Source organism: Coffea arabica, chromosome 6c (genome assembly GCF_036785885.1).
Source record: "Coffea arabica cultivar ET-39 chromosome 6c, Coffea Arabica ET-39 HiFi, whole genome shotgun sequence".
Lineage (NCBI taxonomy): Eukaryota > Viridiplantae > Streptophyta > Magnoliopsida > Gentianales > Rubiaceae > Coffea > Coffea arabica.
Window position 1 is genome coordinate 37,214,688 of NC_092320.1, and position 19,333 is coordinate 37,234,020.

A 19,333-nucleotide genomic window follows, 5' to 3' on the forward strand; every position below is an offset into this window, starting at 1 on the left:
TCCTATCCTTACATATAAACCTTTGGCAAAACCAAATTCATGTAAAACTTCAAATCAACTTCACTTAACACCATGTTAAACACCTCTCAAAAACATTTCAAATAACAAGCAAATTAAGTAGTTCACACAATCGAAAATTTCAGCAACCGAAAGTGAAGCCTGCTGCATTTTCGTTTCCAAGCCTGCAGCAATTTTCCAGCTGTGACTTTATCCGTTACATCATGCAAGCAGATTCCACAAGAAACCAGAATTCTAGCTATCCATCATCAACTAAACATGCAACTTTATAGCAGGATTCACAACAGAGAAAATGAAGCTGACCAGCAAGAGTAAAGAGCAAAATAACAATAGAAGGAAAGAGCAAAAATGCCGCAAGTTTTTCTGCAATTTTTCCCAGTCGTGGCTCACACAGACCAGATTCATGTAACTAAGCAACAAGCTGCTTAACTTTAAACTCCAAACAAACCAGAAACAATAAAGGAACTGATGCAACAAAGAAATTCTGAACAATACATTCATGTAAAATGGTTTGACAAATCTGAAATCCACTCTTTCAGAAAGTATTTGAACAAGACTCAAGCATTCCAGACTTCAAAACATGTAAACTCAAACCAAACCTTCCATTTCCTTCCTTCAACATAAGATTAACATGAAACTGAAGTGCAAAAGCTCGACTAGCTACCAAAGAGAAGAAAACACAGCATAAAAAAAAAATGCGGCAGCTTTTCCTTGCTGCATTTTTCAGCAATTTAAGCAATATTGTTTCTACAATTTCCTTTGCTGCTATGAACCATGATAACAGCAAATTCTACCCTAAAGCTCGACATCAAGAATTCAAACTCACTTCTCAACGAAATGACCGAACACTTCATAGGCAAGATTAAAACTATACAAACGAACAAGGAAGCACATAAATCAGCAAGCAACTACAAACATCAGCAGCGACAAAACAACAAAACACTAAAACAACACAAGAACACGGCTCAACCACAAAAGAATATCAGCTTAAGAAGATACCTGAGGAAGCTTTTGGATCGAAAACAGAGCAGGGAAAAAACGTGAAGTAGGCGCTGAAGTTGCTCCGTCGCAGCTTCGAACCCGCACCAATGAAGCCAGGCAGCGGTCTTTGGGGGCAGATTCGAAGACTTTATCAATGTCCTCTGCGATCGATCTCTGAACAAAATCTTCTCCCCTTACTTCCTAGTTGATGCAGAACTCGAATTTTTCTTGAAATCATCAAAAACTGAAGAGATATGAGGGCTGAAACATAGCTGATAATCAGCTTTTGTTGAAAAATAGGTTGCAGCTTTTCATTTTTTCTTTCCCGGATCCGTCTCTTTTGTTCTCTCCTTAAAGACCCTCGCCGTTACTCTCTACTCCCCTTCCTGATTTCTCCCTTTCCTTTTCTTTATCTCACGGTGGTTCTTACCCAAACCTAGCCGTCACCTTCTTCTTTTCTTTCCAGATTTTTCAGTTTTCTCTGATCTTGCTCAGACTTTTTGCCGCTGGCTCTCTCCCTCAATCTTCTCAGCCCTTTCCGTTAAAAGCCTCTCCTGGTTTCTCCCAGTTTTTTTAATCTTAGCCGTCACTCTTTTGTTTTTCCTCTGCCGTCAGTCCCTCTGCCTCTTCCTTCCTTCACCGCCTTCCTCACTTCTTCCTTTTCCCTTAGCCTTTCTTTCGCTCAGCCGCCCACTCCAACTCTCTGGTTTTCTCTTTCTCACAATTTCCAGATTTTCCCCTTATGCTCTCCAAAGCTGCGTCTTTTTTCTCTCCCTTGCCCGATAGATTTTTCCTTTTTTTTCCTATCCCTCTGCTTTCTTTCTGCCTCCCTGAAGCCTTCACTATTTTTTCTTTTTTTGTTTCGGCTATCCTTTTTCCGTTCCCTCCCCGTAGCTTGTTTCTTCTTTTTCCTTTTTTGTTTCCGGCAGGTCTCCTATCTCATCCCCTCTCTCTCGATTTTTTCTTTTCCTCTGATGTTTTTCTATTTCTCCTCCCTCGTTTCTTGTTTTACTTCCTAGCCGTCATCCAATGCTCCCTCGCTCTCCCCTCTTGCTCTATAGCTATTTTCTGAAACTCTCCGTTCTTCCCTCCTTCTTTTCACTCTTCCTTTCTAACCCTAGCCGTCCTCCAGATTGTATCCTTTCTTGGTTTTTCTTTTTACCGTCCAAAACCTCCCTAGCCGTCATTCGATATCCTCTGATCTCCCCCTTCCTTTGTTCCTTTCTATTTTTCTTCCTTGGCTGCGTTTCTTTTCAGCCGTCAAAAGCGTCTCGTATCCTCTCCCCCCCAACTCTCTCCCTTGCGGCTGCCTTTCTTTCTCTCTTATCCCGCTCTCCCAGATCTCTACCTCAGCCCGTAGCCCCTTACTAAAATCTCTCTCCCTTTTCTTAATCAGCCGCCCTCTCTTTTCTTAGCTTCCTTAGCCGCTGTTTTTTTTTTGTCTTTCTTCTCTTGTTGTTTTTGCGGCCCCCTCTCCTCTCTTCATAGCTTTCTATTTATACCGGAGCTCTCAACCCTAAAACCTCAGTCCTTTCTTCATATTTGCAGCCCAAGGAGCTGCCCCAATGCTCCTTTGCAAGCTGCGAAACAATGCAGCTTGCATGCATGTATCCCTTTTTTTTTTTTTAATGCTTAAATAACAAAATTAAAAAATAACAAAAATTAAAAACAAAAACAATTTAATTACCATTAGAAACAACAAAATGCAAATCCAATTTTCCCTTTTTTCATTTTCCATTTCCATCATTTTTCTCATTTTTCTCTTTTTCTCTTTTTCTTTTTCCCTTTTTTTTCATTTTTCAATTTTTCATTTTTTCTCTTTTCATTTTTAAATAATGAAACTAAATCCAAAACAACTAAAACATATTTTTTTTGAACACTTTTCTTTTTCCTTTTTTTTTTCAAGAAATACTATGATAAAAACTTAAAAATAAAAATAAAACTAGAAATTAAAACTAAAAAATGAATAAAATTAACACTACAAATAAAAAACTAAAAATAAAAAGTACATGAAATTACACCAAAAATTTGGTGTCTACACAGACAAAGAGGGGCAAACTATAGACACCAAATTTTAAGGTATTTTTTGTTTACTGGTATTCTTATTTTTTGATTCATTTTATTTAATTTAGTCTTTTATTTTTAAGTCATTTTTATCATTTAATCATTTAATTTTATTTTTGTTTGTTTCGATTCTAGGTTTTTTTTTTAAAAAAAAAAGGAAAAGAGAAAGAAAGAAAAAAAAAAGGGAAAAATCATTCAAAGGACAAAAACAAGACACATGAACCTATTTTGAGGAGGAGATCTTGGCCTTTGATATTAGGTTTAGGGTTTAGTGTTTTGGGGGGCCTTTAAAGGCAAAAGAGCCGAAAACAAAAAAGAGGGGGACAATTGGATAGGAGGCTTCGTCGGAGGCTAGAAAAAAGAAAAAAAAAAGAAAAGAAAGAAGGGCAATCAAGAGAATTGGGAACCAGAAAACAGAGGCGGACGGATGAGGAGAGCTTCGATTGGAGAAGAAAAAAGGTGGACGGCTGATGAAAAAGCAACGGGTGGCGGCTGAGAGACTGTGGGTTGAAGGAGCGAAAGAAAAGCAGAGGGAAAAGCTTCGGCAGGCAGCAACAAAAGAAAAAAACAGAGGAAGAAAAGAGCGGCAGACAAGAGGGAAATCGAGAGAGGTCTAGGGATGCTTCGGCCAAAGGTGAAATGGAAACAAGAAAAGCAACGGCAGCAGCAACACAACGGCTGAGACAGGAGGAACAAAGAGAAAAGGTAAGGCTGGGTCTAGGAGCAACGGATAGAGGAGGGAGGACCGGAAACCATCTCCAGCGCCGCCACCATCTAGTCCTCATTCGCTGCTGCTACTGTTTGCTAGCATCTGCCCAGCGCGCAAATCTCCTCCAACCCCTCTCTCTCTCCCTGTCGTACAGATCCAATGCGACCATGGCTTCCGATTCATTTTCGGGCGACATCAATGGCGGTCCATCATCACCAGATGACTGACTTGCGAGCCAATTGGGAAACACGCTGTCATCCCCTGGAGATAGCACTCGCCGAAAGCAAGGTTGCCATTCCACTGCCGTCAACCACCACCAGTGCCATCACTTCCCCTGAATCCACCATCACCTGCGGATCACTTCTTGAGCGAAAAGAAAACAGAGGAGGAGAAACGCAAGGAGGACGGCCAGGGTTTCGGTCGGCCAGAAAGTAGTGGAAAAAGAAAGCGAGAAAAACAGGGGCTGCGGGAAAAACCAGAAAAAGCAACAGAGGGAATAGGTTGGAGCTAGAAGAAAAAGGGAGCCCGGGAAGAAAGCTTTGGACGGCTGGGCTGAATGAAAAACAGAGGAAAAAGGAAGGCTTCAGCGAGGAAAGCCAGCCGCGGCAAGAGACTGAGGAACAAAGGAACACCGTCGCCGCTCATAACCACCGTCACTTCACCGAACCCACCACCATCACTGGCCAATTTTCATCAAGCAGGAGCACGGTAAGCTATTGGTTTTTCCCTCTTTAAATTTCAGTTCCTGTCCAGTTTTGAAATGGATTTGCCTTGGTTTTATTTAGTGGAGTTTTCCTGTCAATTGGCTTTAATTTCTGAATATACACGATGCATACATTGATTGGGCTGAATTTCTTTGTTTTTTTTGAACAATTTTGGGGCTGATAAACTTCAATTGGTCAAAGAATTGATGAAACTTTTAATGCCCCTAATCTGCTCGATGAAATGCCTGAGTGAAAATTCTAATTAGAAAATGATTTATCTGCATTTGCGGGTGAGGGAAAATGGTCAGTGAGTTCCATGCCTGTCCGAATGGTTGATTGTCATGAAAAGCAGAGTTTGAAGGGCTTTGTTTTCTTAATTTCCTTTTTGCATTAACTTGATTTAATTACTTGAATTTGAGCGAATCCGAATTTTTGAACATTTGGATGTTCTGTCTGTGAAGAAACTTGCAGTGGAAGCTGGTATTCTTTTGATCTTCAATGATTTAATATTCATGATTGGGGTTGTGCTAATTAAAGGGGGTTGAATTTATTGAAGGGTTTCGTTTGATAGATTCGCAGGTTTCAGTTTGAGCTGGTGCATGAATAAGCTTTCAATAGCACTAACCCAGAAATTAGCAATGAGAAAGAAAGCCTCTGCGAAGCATGAGTGAATAAATGTCTAAAAGATGCAATTTAGCCCCTCAATATTTGCCTAGTTTCATTGTAGCCCAAAATCTGGAAAAATCACACTAATTTCGCCCTTTTAAGTTTAATCCTCTGTTTGCGCATTTTATGTGATTTTTTTTGGGTAGATTAATTCTGGGATTTAATGCATAATCAGAGTTTAGTTTTTTTTAGTTGGGTTTTGTCTTGATTGGATTTTCATAAAACAAGATGAGGTTTGGTTTGGAATTGTTTGTTTGGGTTTGACAAATGGATTGATGATTTATTTTCCTGGGTTGTTGATATGGGTCTGAGGGATAAAGCCCATATGTTTTTCGTTGGGTTTTACTTGGATTCAAGATAGGCTAATTCATCTGTCTTGCTTGGATCTCAGTTGGGCTAAGATGGTTTCTGGCCCAAACAGATAAATAAAATAGCCCAGTGGCTTGTCTCCTAAGAGATTAGAAACGAAATTGCAAATCAACCCTTGCATTTTCCCTTAATTATACTGTGTCCCCGGAAGCTTTCCATTTCATTCAATTGGGTCCTTACTTTAATTGCAAATGAGTCCTTGAACTTTATTTTTCTTTAATTTTGGCCCCAAACTTTTGTCAATCTTTGCAATCAAGTCCTTTCTTCTCTTGACCTCTTTTGTATTTGTTTGCATGTTTTAGGACGTGACCGTGGTGCACAACGTTCTTTTGACGGAAGTGCATGAAACCACATTTGCGAGCTTGGTGAGTATACTACTCACTTGTGTGTTATTATATGACTTTGATACTTGAACTTGAGATGTTGAATGATAATTGATTGAAGTGAGAGTGTACTTTATCACTCTCACTTATTGTTTCGCATGTTATTGGAAAGCTATTGGAATGTTATATGAAATGTTATATGAAAGGAAATACATGACTTGGTGTCGTTTGGACGAGTCTCCAACGACTACAATTATTATCCTTGAGCTCAACCCGTTGGTAATTGATTGAATCGAGCCGGCGAGGGCTTGGTCGTGCAATTAATGTGCCTTGGGCAATGTTATATGGAATCTTGTAGTATGAGAGACTCTCGATTCCGGTTTACTCGAGTAATACCACAATGCAAGTGTTTGGATTTCGGGCCCGGTTGGGGAATGTTAGGTGGAAGGAATGGAAGTAAAGTGGAGTCTATGGTTGGTTATTGTTGAACATTGACGGAGAGTCAATGACATTCGATCAGGAAATGCAAACGAGGAAAAGGGCTCTTGAGAGCCATCTGTATCCTTTTATCACCATATTTGACGTGTGCCTTTGATTATTTTACTATATTGAATGAAAGCTTGATGCTTATATGCAATTGGTTGCTTAAGTGATAGTATCTCACTGGGCAATTAGCTCACACCGTTCCTTTTGATTTCCTTACAGGCATATGACTACTTTTGGAATGATTCTTGCTAGTTGGTTGCTGAATGAACTAGATGAATATCTCTTTTGTATTGTATATGAAGTGGGACCCTAAATGTATCTTAGGACCGTTTTCACTTTAATTTGGCAAACCAAACATGTAGTAACTTTTGGATTACTTTTGTATGCCATTGTGGCTTGTAATTGCAAAATGTCAAATGTATATGTGTTTTAATGTTTGGTTGGGTTCGGGTCGGTTACTATTCATGGCCGACTCCGGATTTCATTTTTTTTTATTTTGGGTTATTTTACCATTTTGACTGGTTTACGCGCGTTATAAGTTCCGGAACACAATAGATCGCTCGAAACTGCACCGTTAGTCCTGGCGAGTGCTGGGCAGGCAGTCCGCTAATCCCTTTGGTTCGCCTTAGGGGAAGGTGGGGCTGTCACATACTCGGTTATCTAAGTTTGCGCCCGAATTGATTGCAACCGAACAAAGACGGATAAGATGTTTTGTCCAGGGATTAAATGTTGAGATTCAGAAGGACCTGGCTATAGCCCAACTTAGTACCTTTAGTGATGCTGTGGAGAAAGCCTAGCGGGTTGAAAATGCGAGGCTACAGGTGAGAAACTTCCAGGCCAAGAAAAGGAGCTTCCCTGGGAGTAGCTCGGAACAAGAAAATAAGCGTATACCCCCTAAGATTGGAAAGGGAAATAGGGGTGTACGACAACCGGGGGTGTCGCGTGATGCCTCACAGGTACTATCGGTCTCTGCTACTCGTGGTCCCTGTGGATATTGCGGAGGGCCAAATCATACGGAGGCAAATTGTTGGAAAAAAGAGAGAAAATGCCTGCGCTGTGGAAGCGCCGATCATCGGATTGCCGACTACCCAGTTCGATTGCAAAAAGGAAAAGGGATCCGGCAACCAACTCAGACTAACCCTGGACAGTCGAAAGGGGAAGGGACTGGATCGAAGGCACCGGCTCAGGTGTATTCTCTAGAGCAGTATCAGGTTCCTGACTCACCTGAGGACGTAGAAGGTACGATTCGTTCGTTACCTTAGATTTTGATAGATACCATTCATAAGAAAATTTTGAAGACGAAATTTCTTTAACGGGGAGAGAGTGTGAGAACCCGTAATTTTTCCCTATTTCATAATATTTTATTTTATTTTCTTGCATGCATTTTCTTCATTAAACTCTATTATATTGATTTTCCAAAGATTTTTATAATTGAGTATAGGTTTTAAATCATTTTCACAGTATAAGTTAGTCCTTGATAAGTTTGAAGTGCGTTGTAGACGTGGGATCCGCTAGTGCTCTTAGTGCAATAAAATTTTGACGATTAATTGAAGTTTTGTATTAAGAGATATTATTTTACAAGGTGTTAGGAGATAATTAGAGGATAGTTATCTAGGTTAAGCTTGGTAGACAAAGGGATAAGAATAAACTTAAGAAAGGCCAAGTGTCATGACACCGTTAGATAGGGACTTTGACCAAATTTCTTTACCTTTACTAAAATCAAATTTTGACCAAATTTTTCTTCATTTTCATCTTGCTTGCCGAAATTCTTGAGGGAGAAAAGAGAGAAAAATACTTCATCTTGCACTCCAATTTCTTGGTTCAATCTTGAGTTTTAACCGATAGTTTTGGAAACTACACCATACAAGTGCTTATTAAGGAGGAACAAAGGTCTTGGTGGAGTGATTCTTGTAGAAGAAACCCTAAGCTATCATCTTTCCTCTAGTTTCAAGGTAAATTCCCTAGTAATTTCCTTTTACTCTTAATAATTGTCAATTAGTGGATTGGAGGGGTTAAATATGTAGTTTTGTGGATAAGTTTATGGTTTGAAGTAGGGGTATGGTGAATTTCAGTTTTTATAGTAAATTTTCTGTCTTCATATGATGATTGATGTTTAGCCATGATTTGGTAGCTGTCATGAGTAATTTTGAGGTTGAAAATGCTAGTTTTGCTTGCCTTCAAAGAAATTTCAGCTTGTGTGCACAAATTCCAGCTTAGGGTTTCCAATTAGCCCTGTTTTGCCTGATTCTGTTTGACCATGAGAGAGGCCGAATTAGGCTTACCACAAAACATGAAAGTTGTATAAAATGATGTTTTATAGCTACCTGTAAAATTTCAGCTCGATCGGAGAGCTATAGCATGTGAAATGACTGAAATACCCTTGACTGCCCACAAGCCCTGTTTCGCGGATAATTTTCTGTCTTCGTGGAGATTTCAAATTTTTACTTTGAAAATGCATGATTTAGCTTTGGAGGCTTTCATAAGAAATGTAGGTATATGTATTGGCTTCGAAACACCATAAGATACACTTCAATCGGACTTCGATATCCTGAGTTATTGTTATTTAATCATAGTACGGTTAACTAGTCTGATTGTGAGATGCTGGTTCTGTAATTTGAAATTTTGACCTGGATACACTACGAATTGGACTGAGTGGTCTTCATAAAAGTTGTAGACCTTTATTTAGCTTCGAAACGGTATAAATTGCACCCCAGTCCGATAAGCGTAGCTTCGGTTGTGTCTGTTCCGCTAAGCGACGTCAAATCTATCTTTTGTTTTCTGATTTAAATTTCATTTCCAGACATTTTCCTAGCTTGAATTTGTACTTGTATGACTTTGAGCCTATTGAATGGCTATTGAAATGAGATTATTTTGTGTGTGACTTTGGGATTGATTGAGGAAAACAATGAAGCCATAAACGGCTGAAAATGGGTAAATACAGAGGGCATGCTACCTAAAATTTTTGGGCTACACGATTCCTTCAAGTTGAGTTGATCTTGGTAAAAGTGATGGGTTTTGGGAGTTGTTTGTAACCCTAAGACCAACTGTTATCTTTTTGCTCAAAAGTCATATTTTATTCTTTTGCACTAGTACTTAACTTGGGAAGGCATACGACTTGTAGTCGAGCCTCATTGATGCATTCCATTTACTGGGTTTGTGGATGTACGAACTATAATTGTTTTATCTTGATTATTTTAGGGTTTCTTGGCGATTAAAGCAACTTTGGGTACAAACTTTTGAAGTATCTGTACTGAAACCGGTGAGTGTACCACTTCTCTAATTTGTTGCTTATCTGGCTATCCGTGACTTCTATATACTCTGTATGAAACGAGGGTGTACTTTATCGCTCTCATTTCTCTCGTCTGTTTACTTGTTTCCTACATAATGTATAAGTCTGCATTTGCTCTCTGTATCTGTTATCTGTATCTGTTCTCTGAATAAGTCTGCGACCTCTGAGCTCAAAACCTATGGCTAGTTACTCGAGTCGAGCCGGCAAGGGCCTGGTCGATTAGATAACAAACCGTGATAGTTTATTTTTGGGAATCTTTGGGTATTGAGACTCGTGATTTCAGTATACTCGAGTATTACCACTTCTATTTCTATTGAGGTGTTCGGGTCCGGTAAGGGGTATTTTGGTGAACGGGATTTTGGTGTAAAGTGGTGCTCTACTGGATTGGACTGGTTACTTTATTCGAAAAGTCGACGAAGTGTCAACTATTATTTGATCAAGTTTCGGTAAAGCAAATGGGAATTTGGCTCCTGAGAGCCACCCGTATCCTTTCTATCTAGGGTGTTTGTTCATTTCTTTATTTGATTTGCACATGTGACTAATTGAATATGAAGTTCCATGATTCTTACTTACTATTATTTTGGTACCTCATTGAGCGTAAGTTTACCCCCTTCCCGTTATCTTTGTTTTCCTTACAGGGGACAAACTTTGAAACCACGATTTTGGAAGAAAGGGTCTAGCTAATGTATATGTTATTTTGTTAAGCTCCTTTGTAACCGAAACCCTAAATGTATTTTGACTAGTATGAACCTTTGGCTTGTACTTCAAGTTAAAATGTTGAAGTCTCTGATGTAAATAAGTGTATAAGTATTTAATCTTGTCTAGTAAATGTATTCATTGAGATGTTATGCTTCTATGGCTTTGGTGAGTGTTTAATCGATGTCCTATTTCACCACATGATTTGGTAAGTGATATTGGAGCTTGGTGGTTTTCATTTGTTCATTTTTTTGGGTCCTATCGCGTGTACTATACGTTTTGTGAAATTCAACTCCGTAGTCCTGGCGAGAGCTAGGCAGGCGGTCCGCTGAACCCTTTGGTTCGCCTTAGGGTGAGGTGGGGTGTACCCCACCTCACGCTAAGGCGAACCAAAGGTGACACCCCACCTCACCCTAAGGCGAACCAAAGGGTTCAGCGGACCGCCTGCCCAACTCTCGCCGGGACTAACGGTGCAGTTTAGAGCGATTTATTGCGTTCCGGAACTTACAATGCGCGTAAACAAGTCAAAATCCCAAAAAAAAAAAATGAAATCGGAGTCGGCCACGAATAGTAACCGACACATCAAAACCCAACCAAACGTCAAGCGAGTATTTACATGTTGAAATTTAGCATATACAGTCCAAAGTAGCATACCAAAGTTATTCAAAAGTGGATACAAGTACAGTTTGCCAAATTAAAAGAAAAATCGACCCAAAAGTACATTTAGGGTTTCAGTCAATGAGCTATACAAAAGATATGTCCAACTAGCTCAATTCGGCAACCAACTATCAATTGCAGTTCAAAAATATTTATTTTCCAGTAAGGAAAACAAAAGGGAATAGGGTGAGCTAATTGTCCAGTGAGATAATACTACTCAAGCAACCAAGTTTATAGATGCATCAAGCTTTTCAGTCCAATTCTCAAAAGTAAATAAAGACACACATCAATAATGATGATAAAAGGATACGGGCGGCTCTCAAGAGCCCTTTTCCTCATTTGCATTCTTGATCGGATCTCATTGACTCTCCGTAAATGTTTAAAAGTAACCAACCGTAGACTTCACTTTACTTCCATTCCTTCCACCTAACATTCCCCTACCGGGCCCGAACCCAAACACTTGCACTGTGGTATTACTCGAGTATACTGGAATCGAGAGTCTCTCATACTACAAGATTCCATAACAGTCCCCAAGGTACATTAATTGGCACGACCAAGCCCTTGCCAGCTCGATTAAATCAACTACCAATGGGGTTGAGCTCAATGGTAACAATCATGGTCGTTGGATACTCGTCCAAACGACACCAAGTCAAGTACTTTCATTTCATGTAACATTCCAATAACATGATAAGCAATAAGTGAGAGTGATAAAGTACGCTCTCACTTCAATCATTTAACATTCAACGCATCAAGTTCAAGTATCAAAGCCATATAGTAACACACAAGTGAGTAGTACACTCACCAAGCTTGCAAATGGTGTTTCATGCACTTCCGTCAAAAGAACGTCGTGAACCACCGTCACGCCCTAAAACATGCAAAAAAGTACAATGAGACTCGATAACGAGTCATAAACCAATGCCAAATACGATCCCAATAGGGTTTCATAAGCATATACAAGCATTAGAGGAAACCAGAAAAATCCGGAAATGGAATTAGCTTTAGCCCTAAAAAAAAACAGTTTTTGACCTCATTTTGCGGTAATGGCACCAAAGGCACTACGATTATCGGATGAAGGTGCAAGACCCACCGTTTCGAAGCTAAGAGATAGGGCTACTGTGACAGCCCCACCTTCCCCTAAGGCGAACCAAAGAGGTTAGCGGACTGCCTGCCCAGCTCTCGCCAGGACTAACGGTGCAGTTTAGAGCGATCTATTTTGTTCCGGAACTTATAACGCGCGTAAACAAGGCAAAAGGGCAAAATAACCCAAAATAAAAAAAATTTAAATTCGGAGTCGGCCATGAATAGTAACCGACCCGTCAGAACCCAACCAACTATCAAGTAACATTCAAATATGGAATTTGAGCAATTACAACCCAAAGCAGCATACAAAAGTTTTCTAAAGTGAATATATACACGGTTTGCCAAATTGAAAGTGAAATCGGCCCTAAAGATACATTTAGGGTTTCCCTTCATATACAATACAAAAGAAATATACATCTAGTTCATTCGGTAACCATCTATCAAGATTCATTCCAAAAAGAGTCATATTTCTGTAAGGAAAACAAAAGAACGGTGTGAGCTAATTGCCCAGTGAGATACTATCACTTACGCACCCAAGTGCATATAAGCATCAAGCTTTCATTCAATTTAGTAAAATAAGCAAAGGCACACTTCAAATATGGTGATAAAAGGATACAGATGGCTCTCAAGAGCCCTTTCCTCATTTGCATTTCTTGATCGGACGTCATTGACCCTCCGTCAATGTTCAAAAGTAACCAACCGTAGACTCCAATTTACCTCCACTCCTTCCACCTAACATCCCCCTACCGGGCCCGAACTCCAAACACTTGCACTTTGGTATTACTCGAGTATACCGGAATCGAGAGTCTCGCATACTACAAGATTCCATATAACTTTACCCAAGGTTCATTAATTGGCACGACCAAGCCCTCGCCGGCTCGATTCAATCAACTACCAATGGGGTTGAGCTCATTGATAGCATTTGTAGTCGTTGGATACTCGCCCAATCGACACCAAGTCGAGTACTTTCATTTCATGTAACATTACAATAACATGACAACAATGATATAAGGCATATAAGTGAGAGTGATAAAGTACACTTACACTGCAATCAAGTCACATTCAATTCACTTCAAGCAAGTTACATTCAAAGCCATATAGTGACACACAAGTGAGTAGTACACTCACCGGGGTCAGTGCAGATACCTCCCAAAAGAGAGCTTTAATCACCAATAAACCCTAAAATAATCCAAGGAAAACAATTGAAGGTTCCACTTTCAAAATTGAGTATACAGAATGCACATGTGAGGCTCGACTACCAGTCGTATGCCTCGCCAAATAATTACTAAAGCAAGGTGCAAAACATGATTTTTGGAACGAAAAGGTAACATGAAGACCTAGGCTCAAACAACCTAAAAGCCCTTCGCTCAAAACACAAGTAAATCCAACTAGCCTTCAAGTAAAATTTCGGCAGCATATCCCTTGTGTTTACCTATTTTCCAGGCATCATGGCTTCATTATTTCCTCAAATCAGTCCCAACATCTCGTACAAAAATAATCTCATTCCCAAAAGCCGTTCACTAGGCTTAATGGCATTCAAGTACAAAATTTAGTTAGGAAATAACCGAATATGAAAGTCAAGCCCTAAACTATTCAAATGAACACAATAAGACTCGATTACAAGTCATAAACCAATTCTATATACTACCAAAACAGGGTTCCCTAAGCATACACAAACATTAAAGGAAACCAGAAAATTCGGAAATGCAATTAACTTTGGCCCTGAAAAAACAGTTTTTGTCCTCATTTTGCGGTAATGGCACCAATTTCACTACGATTATCGGATGAGGGTGCAAGACCTACCATCTCGAAGCTAAAAGACAGGGCTACAACATCACAGAAGGTCACTCAACCCAGTTTTGAGTGCAAACAGGTCAAAAATGCAAGATACTACATCAAAAACGTAAAACAGATTCACCAAAACGCATTCTAGCGGAAACATCATAACTCAGGCTCTACAAGTCCAAATCCAGAAATTCCAAAACCAGATGAAAGATAAGAAACAGGGCTAAAAGGCCTCAACAACTAATTTGGAAGCAATTCCAGCCAAAACAACCAATTACAGGCGCAATTCTCCAATTCGGGTAAAACCAGAACAGCAATAGTAATTTCGACTTATCTCATTCTACACTACTCCGATTGACCTGAAATTTTGTAGGCACCTATAAAATGTCATTCCTTACAACTTTCATGTTTTAAGCCAAGGCCAAGGCCAATTTGACCTCTATCTAGGACCTAAAATTTCGGACAGAATGCTCCCTCAAGAACCCTAGTTTTCTGAAATTTCTTCCAAACCAGAAATTGGTTGCAATTAATCACTTTTCCCACCTCCTTAAGTCATTATAGACCATTTCCAATCATCATAGATAGCCACACAATCATGCTTATTTTAAAACAGAAAAATCCCCAAAAATAATAAAACTTGATCATTTCAACCACAAATCAAGAATTAATCCATAAACTTGCATCTTCTACTACCACTAAGCATGATTTAAGCATCAATTAAAGGAGGAGGGTGGTTCTTCACAACTTACCTTAAAACAAGAGAGAGAGAGCTATTGGTCACCTTGGCTTTCCAAATAATTCCACACAACAACTCACCAACACTTCCTTAAGTGGTTTTATGGAGCAAAATCAAGGTTGGATGGTTGAGTAAGTTGATTGAAGCAAGATGGAAGCCAAATTCTTGAAGAGTTTTCTTTCCTTTCCTTGCTTAAGAGATTCGGCCAAGAGGAAGAGAAGAATGAGGGATTTTTGGTGAATTTTTAAGATATTTAAGTCAATTGGTAAGACATGCAATAGTAGTCAAATGGTCCAACCAATAGCCAAGTGACACTTGCCACCTTTTATTAAATACCTACCTAACTTGTCTCTCTCATATCAATCCAAATTGCAACCTCTACTTATCTCTTAACACCCGATAAATTAACTCCAGTATCCAAAACTTAACCTAGTTGGTCGAATTTTTTCGAACTTTTCGCACTAGTGGGTCCCACGTCCGGTATACGCTCTTAATTTCTCAAAATCCATTCGATACTAGAAAAAGCATCTAAAAATTATATCTGCTCCTTAAAATTATCTAGAAATTTTTTTAATCACGAAAATGCAGAAAACAAGCCATAAAAATACGAGAAATCTAGAAAATGAAAATTACGGGTTCTCACAGCTACAATGTTCCAGAAGGCAACTCTGTCCAGTTTCGAGTGTAACAAGGTAAAAAATGCAAGATACTACACCAGAACTGGAAAAACAGATTGACAAAATACATTCTGGTGTAAACATCATAAAACAAGCTACCTAAGTCCAAATCCAGTAATTCTAAAGCCATCCGAAAGCTTAGAAACAGGGCTACACTTCATCAGAAGACCTCAACAACCAATTCTGCAGCATTCCTAACCAAAATAACCAATTACAGACGCAATTCTCAAATTCGGGTAAAACCAGGACAGCAAGGGTAATTTTGAATTTTCTCAAGCTACGCTACTCCGATTGACCTGAAATTTTGCAGACTTCTCTAAAATATCATTCCCTACAACTTTCATGTTTTAATCCAAGGCCAATTCAGCCTCTAACTATGAGCTACAGTACCGGACAGAATGAAGAACAATGAAACCCTAGTTTTTCCAATTTTCTTCCAAAACAGAAATTTCTTGCAATTAACCACTTTTTCCACCTTATAGATTCCTCAAATATCATTTCCAATCATCATACATGACCACATAATCATATTCATATGAAAACAGAAAAATCCCCAATAATTACAAAACTTCATCAATTCAACCACAAATCAGGATATAATCCATAAATTTGCATCTTATACTACCACCAATCATGAATTTAACATCATTAGAGGGAGGAGAGAGGTCCTTAACAACTCACCTTAGCAACCCAAGAGAGAGAGCTACTAGTCACCTTAGCTTTCCAAACAACTTCACCAAACCACTCACAATCACTCACTTAAGGGTTTCTATGGAACAAACACAAGATTAAATGGTTGATTTAGTAGATTGGAGCAAGATTGAAGCAAAAATTGGAGAGCTTTTCCCTTTCTTTCTTTTTGGTAAGTTTTTTGATTTATTTGGTCAAATGAGAAAAAGGTGAATAGTGGTCTTAAAGTTCCTCCAACCATTTGGTGACACTTGTCACCATATTTAATGCATCTCTATCTTTTTGTTTCCTCTCACACCCATCCAAATAGCACCCTCTAATTATCTTTTAACACCCGATAAATTAATTCCAGTATCCAAAACTTAACCTAGTTGGCCGAATTTTTCCGAACTTTTCGCCCTAGTGGGTCCCACATCCGGTATACACTCTTAATTTCTCAAAACCTATTCGATACTAGAAAAATCATCTAAAAACTATATTTACTCATAAAAATTATCTAGAAAATTTTCCTACTAAAGAAAATGCAGAAAACAAGCCATTAAATAAATAAAACCCTAGAAAATGGGAAAAGTACGGGTTCTCACACTCTCTCCCCCTTAAAAGAATTTCGCCCTCGAAATTTCTCGCCTCAACTCACAAAATGTTTAGGGTACTTCTTTTGCATTTCTTCTTCCATTTCCCAAGTAGCTTCCTCTACCCCATGATTTCTCTACAGTATCTTAACCAACGGAATCTGCTTGTTTCTTAACTCTTTAACTTTTCGGTCAAGCACTTGGACAGGTTTCTCTTCGTAAGCAAGCGATTCATCCACGTCGATCTCCTCTGGTTGTAAGATATGGGAGGAGTCGGGATAGTACTTCTTGAGCATCGAGACGTGGAAGACGTCGTGAATTCGAGAGAGACTGGATGGCAGCTCTAATCGATACGCTACCGCTCCTACCCTCTGGAGGATCTTGTAGGGTCCAACGAACCTCGGTTGCAATTTCTTTCCTTTACCCGCTGTGACGCTCCGTAACGGTGTAACCTTGAGAAAAACATGGTCTCCAACTTCGAACTCCAAGTCTTTCCTTCGATTGTCCGCATAGCTCTTTTGTCGGCTTTGAGCAGTTTGGAGTCGTTGCTGTATTAATTTGACCTTTTCTCGCGCCTCCTCCATCCATGGAATAGTTGCTGGATCTAGCGCCTTTCTCTCGCCAACTTCATCCCAGTAAATTGGTGACCGGCATTTCCGTCCATATAGTGCTTCATATGGAGCCATTTGAATTGACGAATGGTAGCTATTGTTGTATTCAAACTCTACTAAGGTCATGTGTTGACCCCAGTTGCCTCCAAAATCCAGAATGCAAGTCTGTAGCATGTCCTCGAGAGTTTGGATTGTTCGTTCCGATTGTCCATCCGTCTGAGGGTGATAGGTCGTGCTCAAATTGAGTTTCGTCCCTAGCGTCTCTTGGAATTTCTGCCAGAATCGAGATACGAAACGTGGATCTCGATCGGAGACGATACTGACTGGAACGCCGTGTAGCCTTACGATCTCGTTCATGTACAGCTAGGCCAACTTGTCCATGGAATATTTCATATTTACTGGCTGGAAATAGGCCGATTTGGTTAACCGGTCGACGATTACCCAAACGGCATCGTGTCCTCGTTGCGTTCGTGGCAAACCTGAAACGAAGTCCATGGTGATGTTTTCCCACTTCCACTCGGGTATCTCAAGGGGTTGTAACAAGCCCGATGGTTTTTGATGTTCCGCTTTCACCTGTTGGCAAACAAGACATTTTTGCACGTACAGAGCAATTTCCTTCTTCATATTGTCCCACCAATAGGTTCCTTTCAGGTCCTGATACATCTTGCTACTACCCGGATGAATTGTATACTTGGATCGATGGGCTTCCTATAGAATCTCCATTTTCAATGCTTCATCTTTCGGCACCACTATTTGGTTTCGGTATTTTAAAATACTATCAGGACCAAAATTGAAATCAGTGGTTTCTCCTTTTTCTACTTTCTCTCCCCATTTTTGCACTAGTGAATCTTCCTTTTGAGCTTCTTTAATTCTCTCCAAGAGAGTGGAAGTCACTTTAATATTGCCAAAAATCACCTTATGGCTCCCAAGGCAGGGTTTCCACTCACAAACCGACTGGAGCAAATTCCACTCTTTAATCATTAACCCGGCTACTTGCGCCTTGCGACTCAAAGCATCGGCCACTACGTTCGCCTTTCCTGGATGGTAGTTGATGGTACAATTGTAATCCTCCAAAAATTCCATCCATCGTTGCTGCCTCATGTTCAATTCCTTCTGTGAGAAGAGGTACCTCAGACTTTTGTGATCGGAGTAAACCTCGAAGGTTACCCCATATAGATAATGTCTCCACTTTTTAAGAGCAAAAACAACGGCAGCTAGCTCCAGAACTCGAAAATTTTCTAAGTTTCTAGGGTTTATTTTATTGATCGCCCGCCTTTTTGACAATTTCTTTATTAGAAAATTTTCCCAGATAATTTTATTGAATAAATATAGTTTTTAGATGATTTTTCTAGTATCGGTTAGTTTTTGAGAAATTAAGAGCATATACCGGACGTGGGACCCGCTAGTGCGGAAAGTTCGGAAAAATTCGGCCAATTAGGTTAAGTTTGGGATACTGTGATTATTTTACAAGGTGCTAAGAGATAATTAGATGTTACTTAGATGGATTATTATTGGAGAGACAAAAAGATAAGATTAAAACCCTAAAGGACCATTTGTCACAAAACCATTGGACCTTGACTTTTGACCAAGACTTTTTTGATCTTTATCTTGGAAAAATTGGACAAACTTTCTTCATTTCTTTCATGCTCTTGGCCGAACCTCTTAGAGAAAAGGAGAGAAAAATTCCTTCATCTTGTTACTTCAATTCTTGTCCAAATCTTGAGTTTCAACCGATTAAATTGCAACCCACTCCATAAAACTTGCTAGCTAAGGAAGATTGAAGCTCTTGGTGGAGTTGTTTTGGAAGAAAAATCCCTAAGTCATCACCTTTCTTGATATTTGAAGGTATCATGTCTAGCCATCCTTCCTTTGTTCTTGATTGTGTTAAATTAATGACTTGTGATAGCTAAAGAGATGTTTTAGTGGAAAATTTTTGGCTTGAATGCAAAAATTTCCAGTTAGGGTTTCATTTCCTCAATTCTGGTCGGTACTGTAGCACCTAGTTAGAGGCCGAATGGGCCTTAGCACAAAACATGAAAGTTGTAGAGAATGATGTTTTCTAGTTGCCTATAAATTTTCAGCCCAATCCCAACTGGGTAGCCTGAGATAAGATGGAAATACCCAGACTGGTCTAGGTAGGAGTTCAGTGAACAGGGTTGTCTTTTCACCCAATCTGATCGTGACTTTTCACCATGATCCTTACAGAATTAGATTTTGGCC

General features: G+C 39.5%; 1 protein-coding gene across 1 annotated transcript in view; it reads left to right on the forward strand.

Annotated features, from left to right (window-relative positions):
• The window catches only part of LOC140008746 (uncharacterized), a 101,531-nt gene that overhangs the window by 64,257 nt on the left and 17,941 nt on the right, over window positions 1-19,333 (forward strand). Inside the window, exon 8 of the mRNA XM_072053610.1 lies at window positions 18,972-18,984. Within this exon, the coding sequence (XP_071909711.1) occupies window positions 18,972-18,984 (13 nt within the window). The remainder of the gene's footprint in view (window positions 1-18,971; window positions 18,985-19,333) is intronic.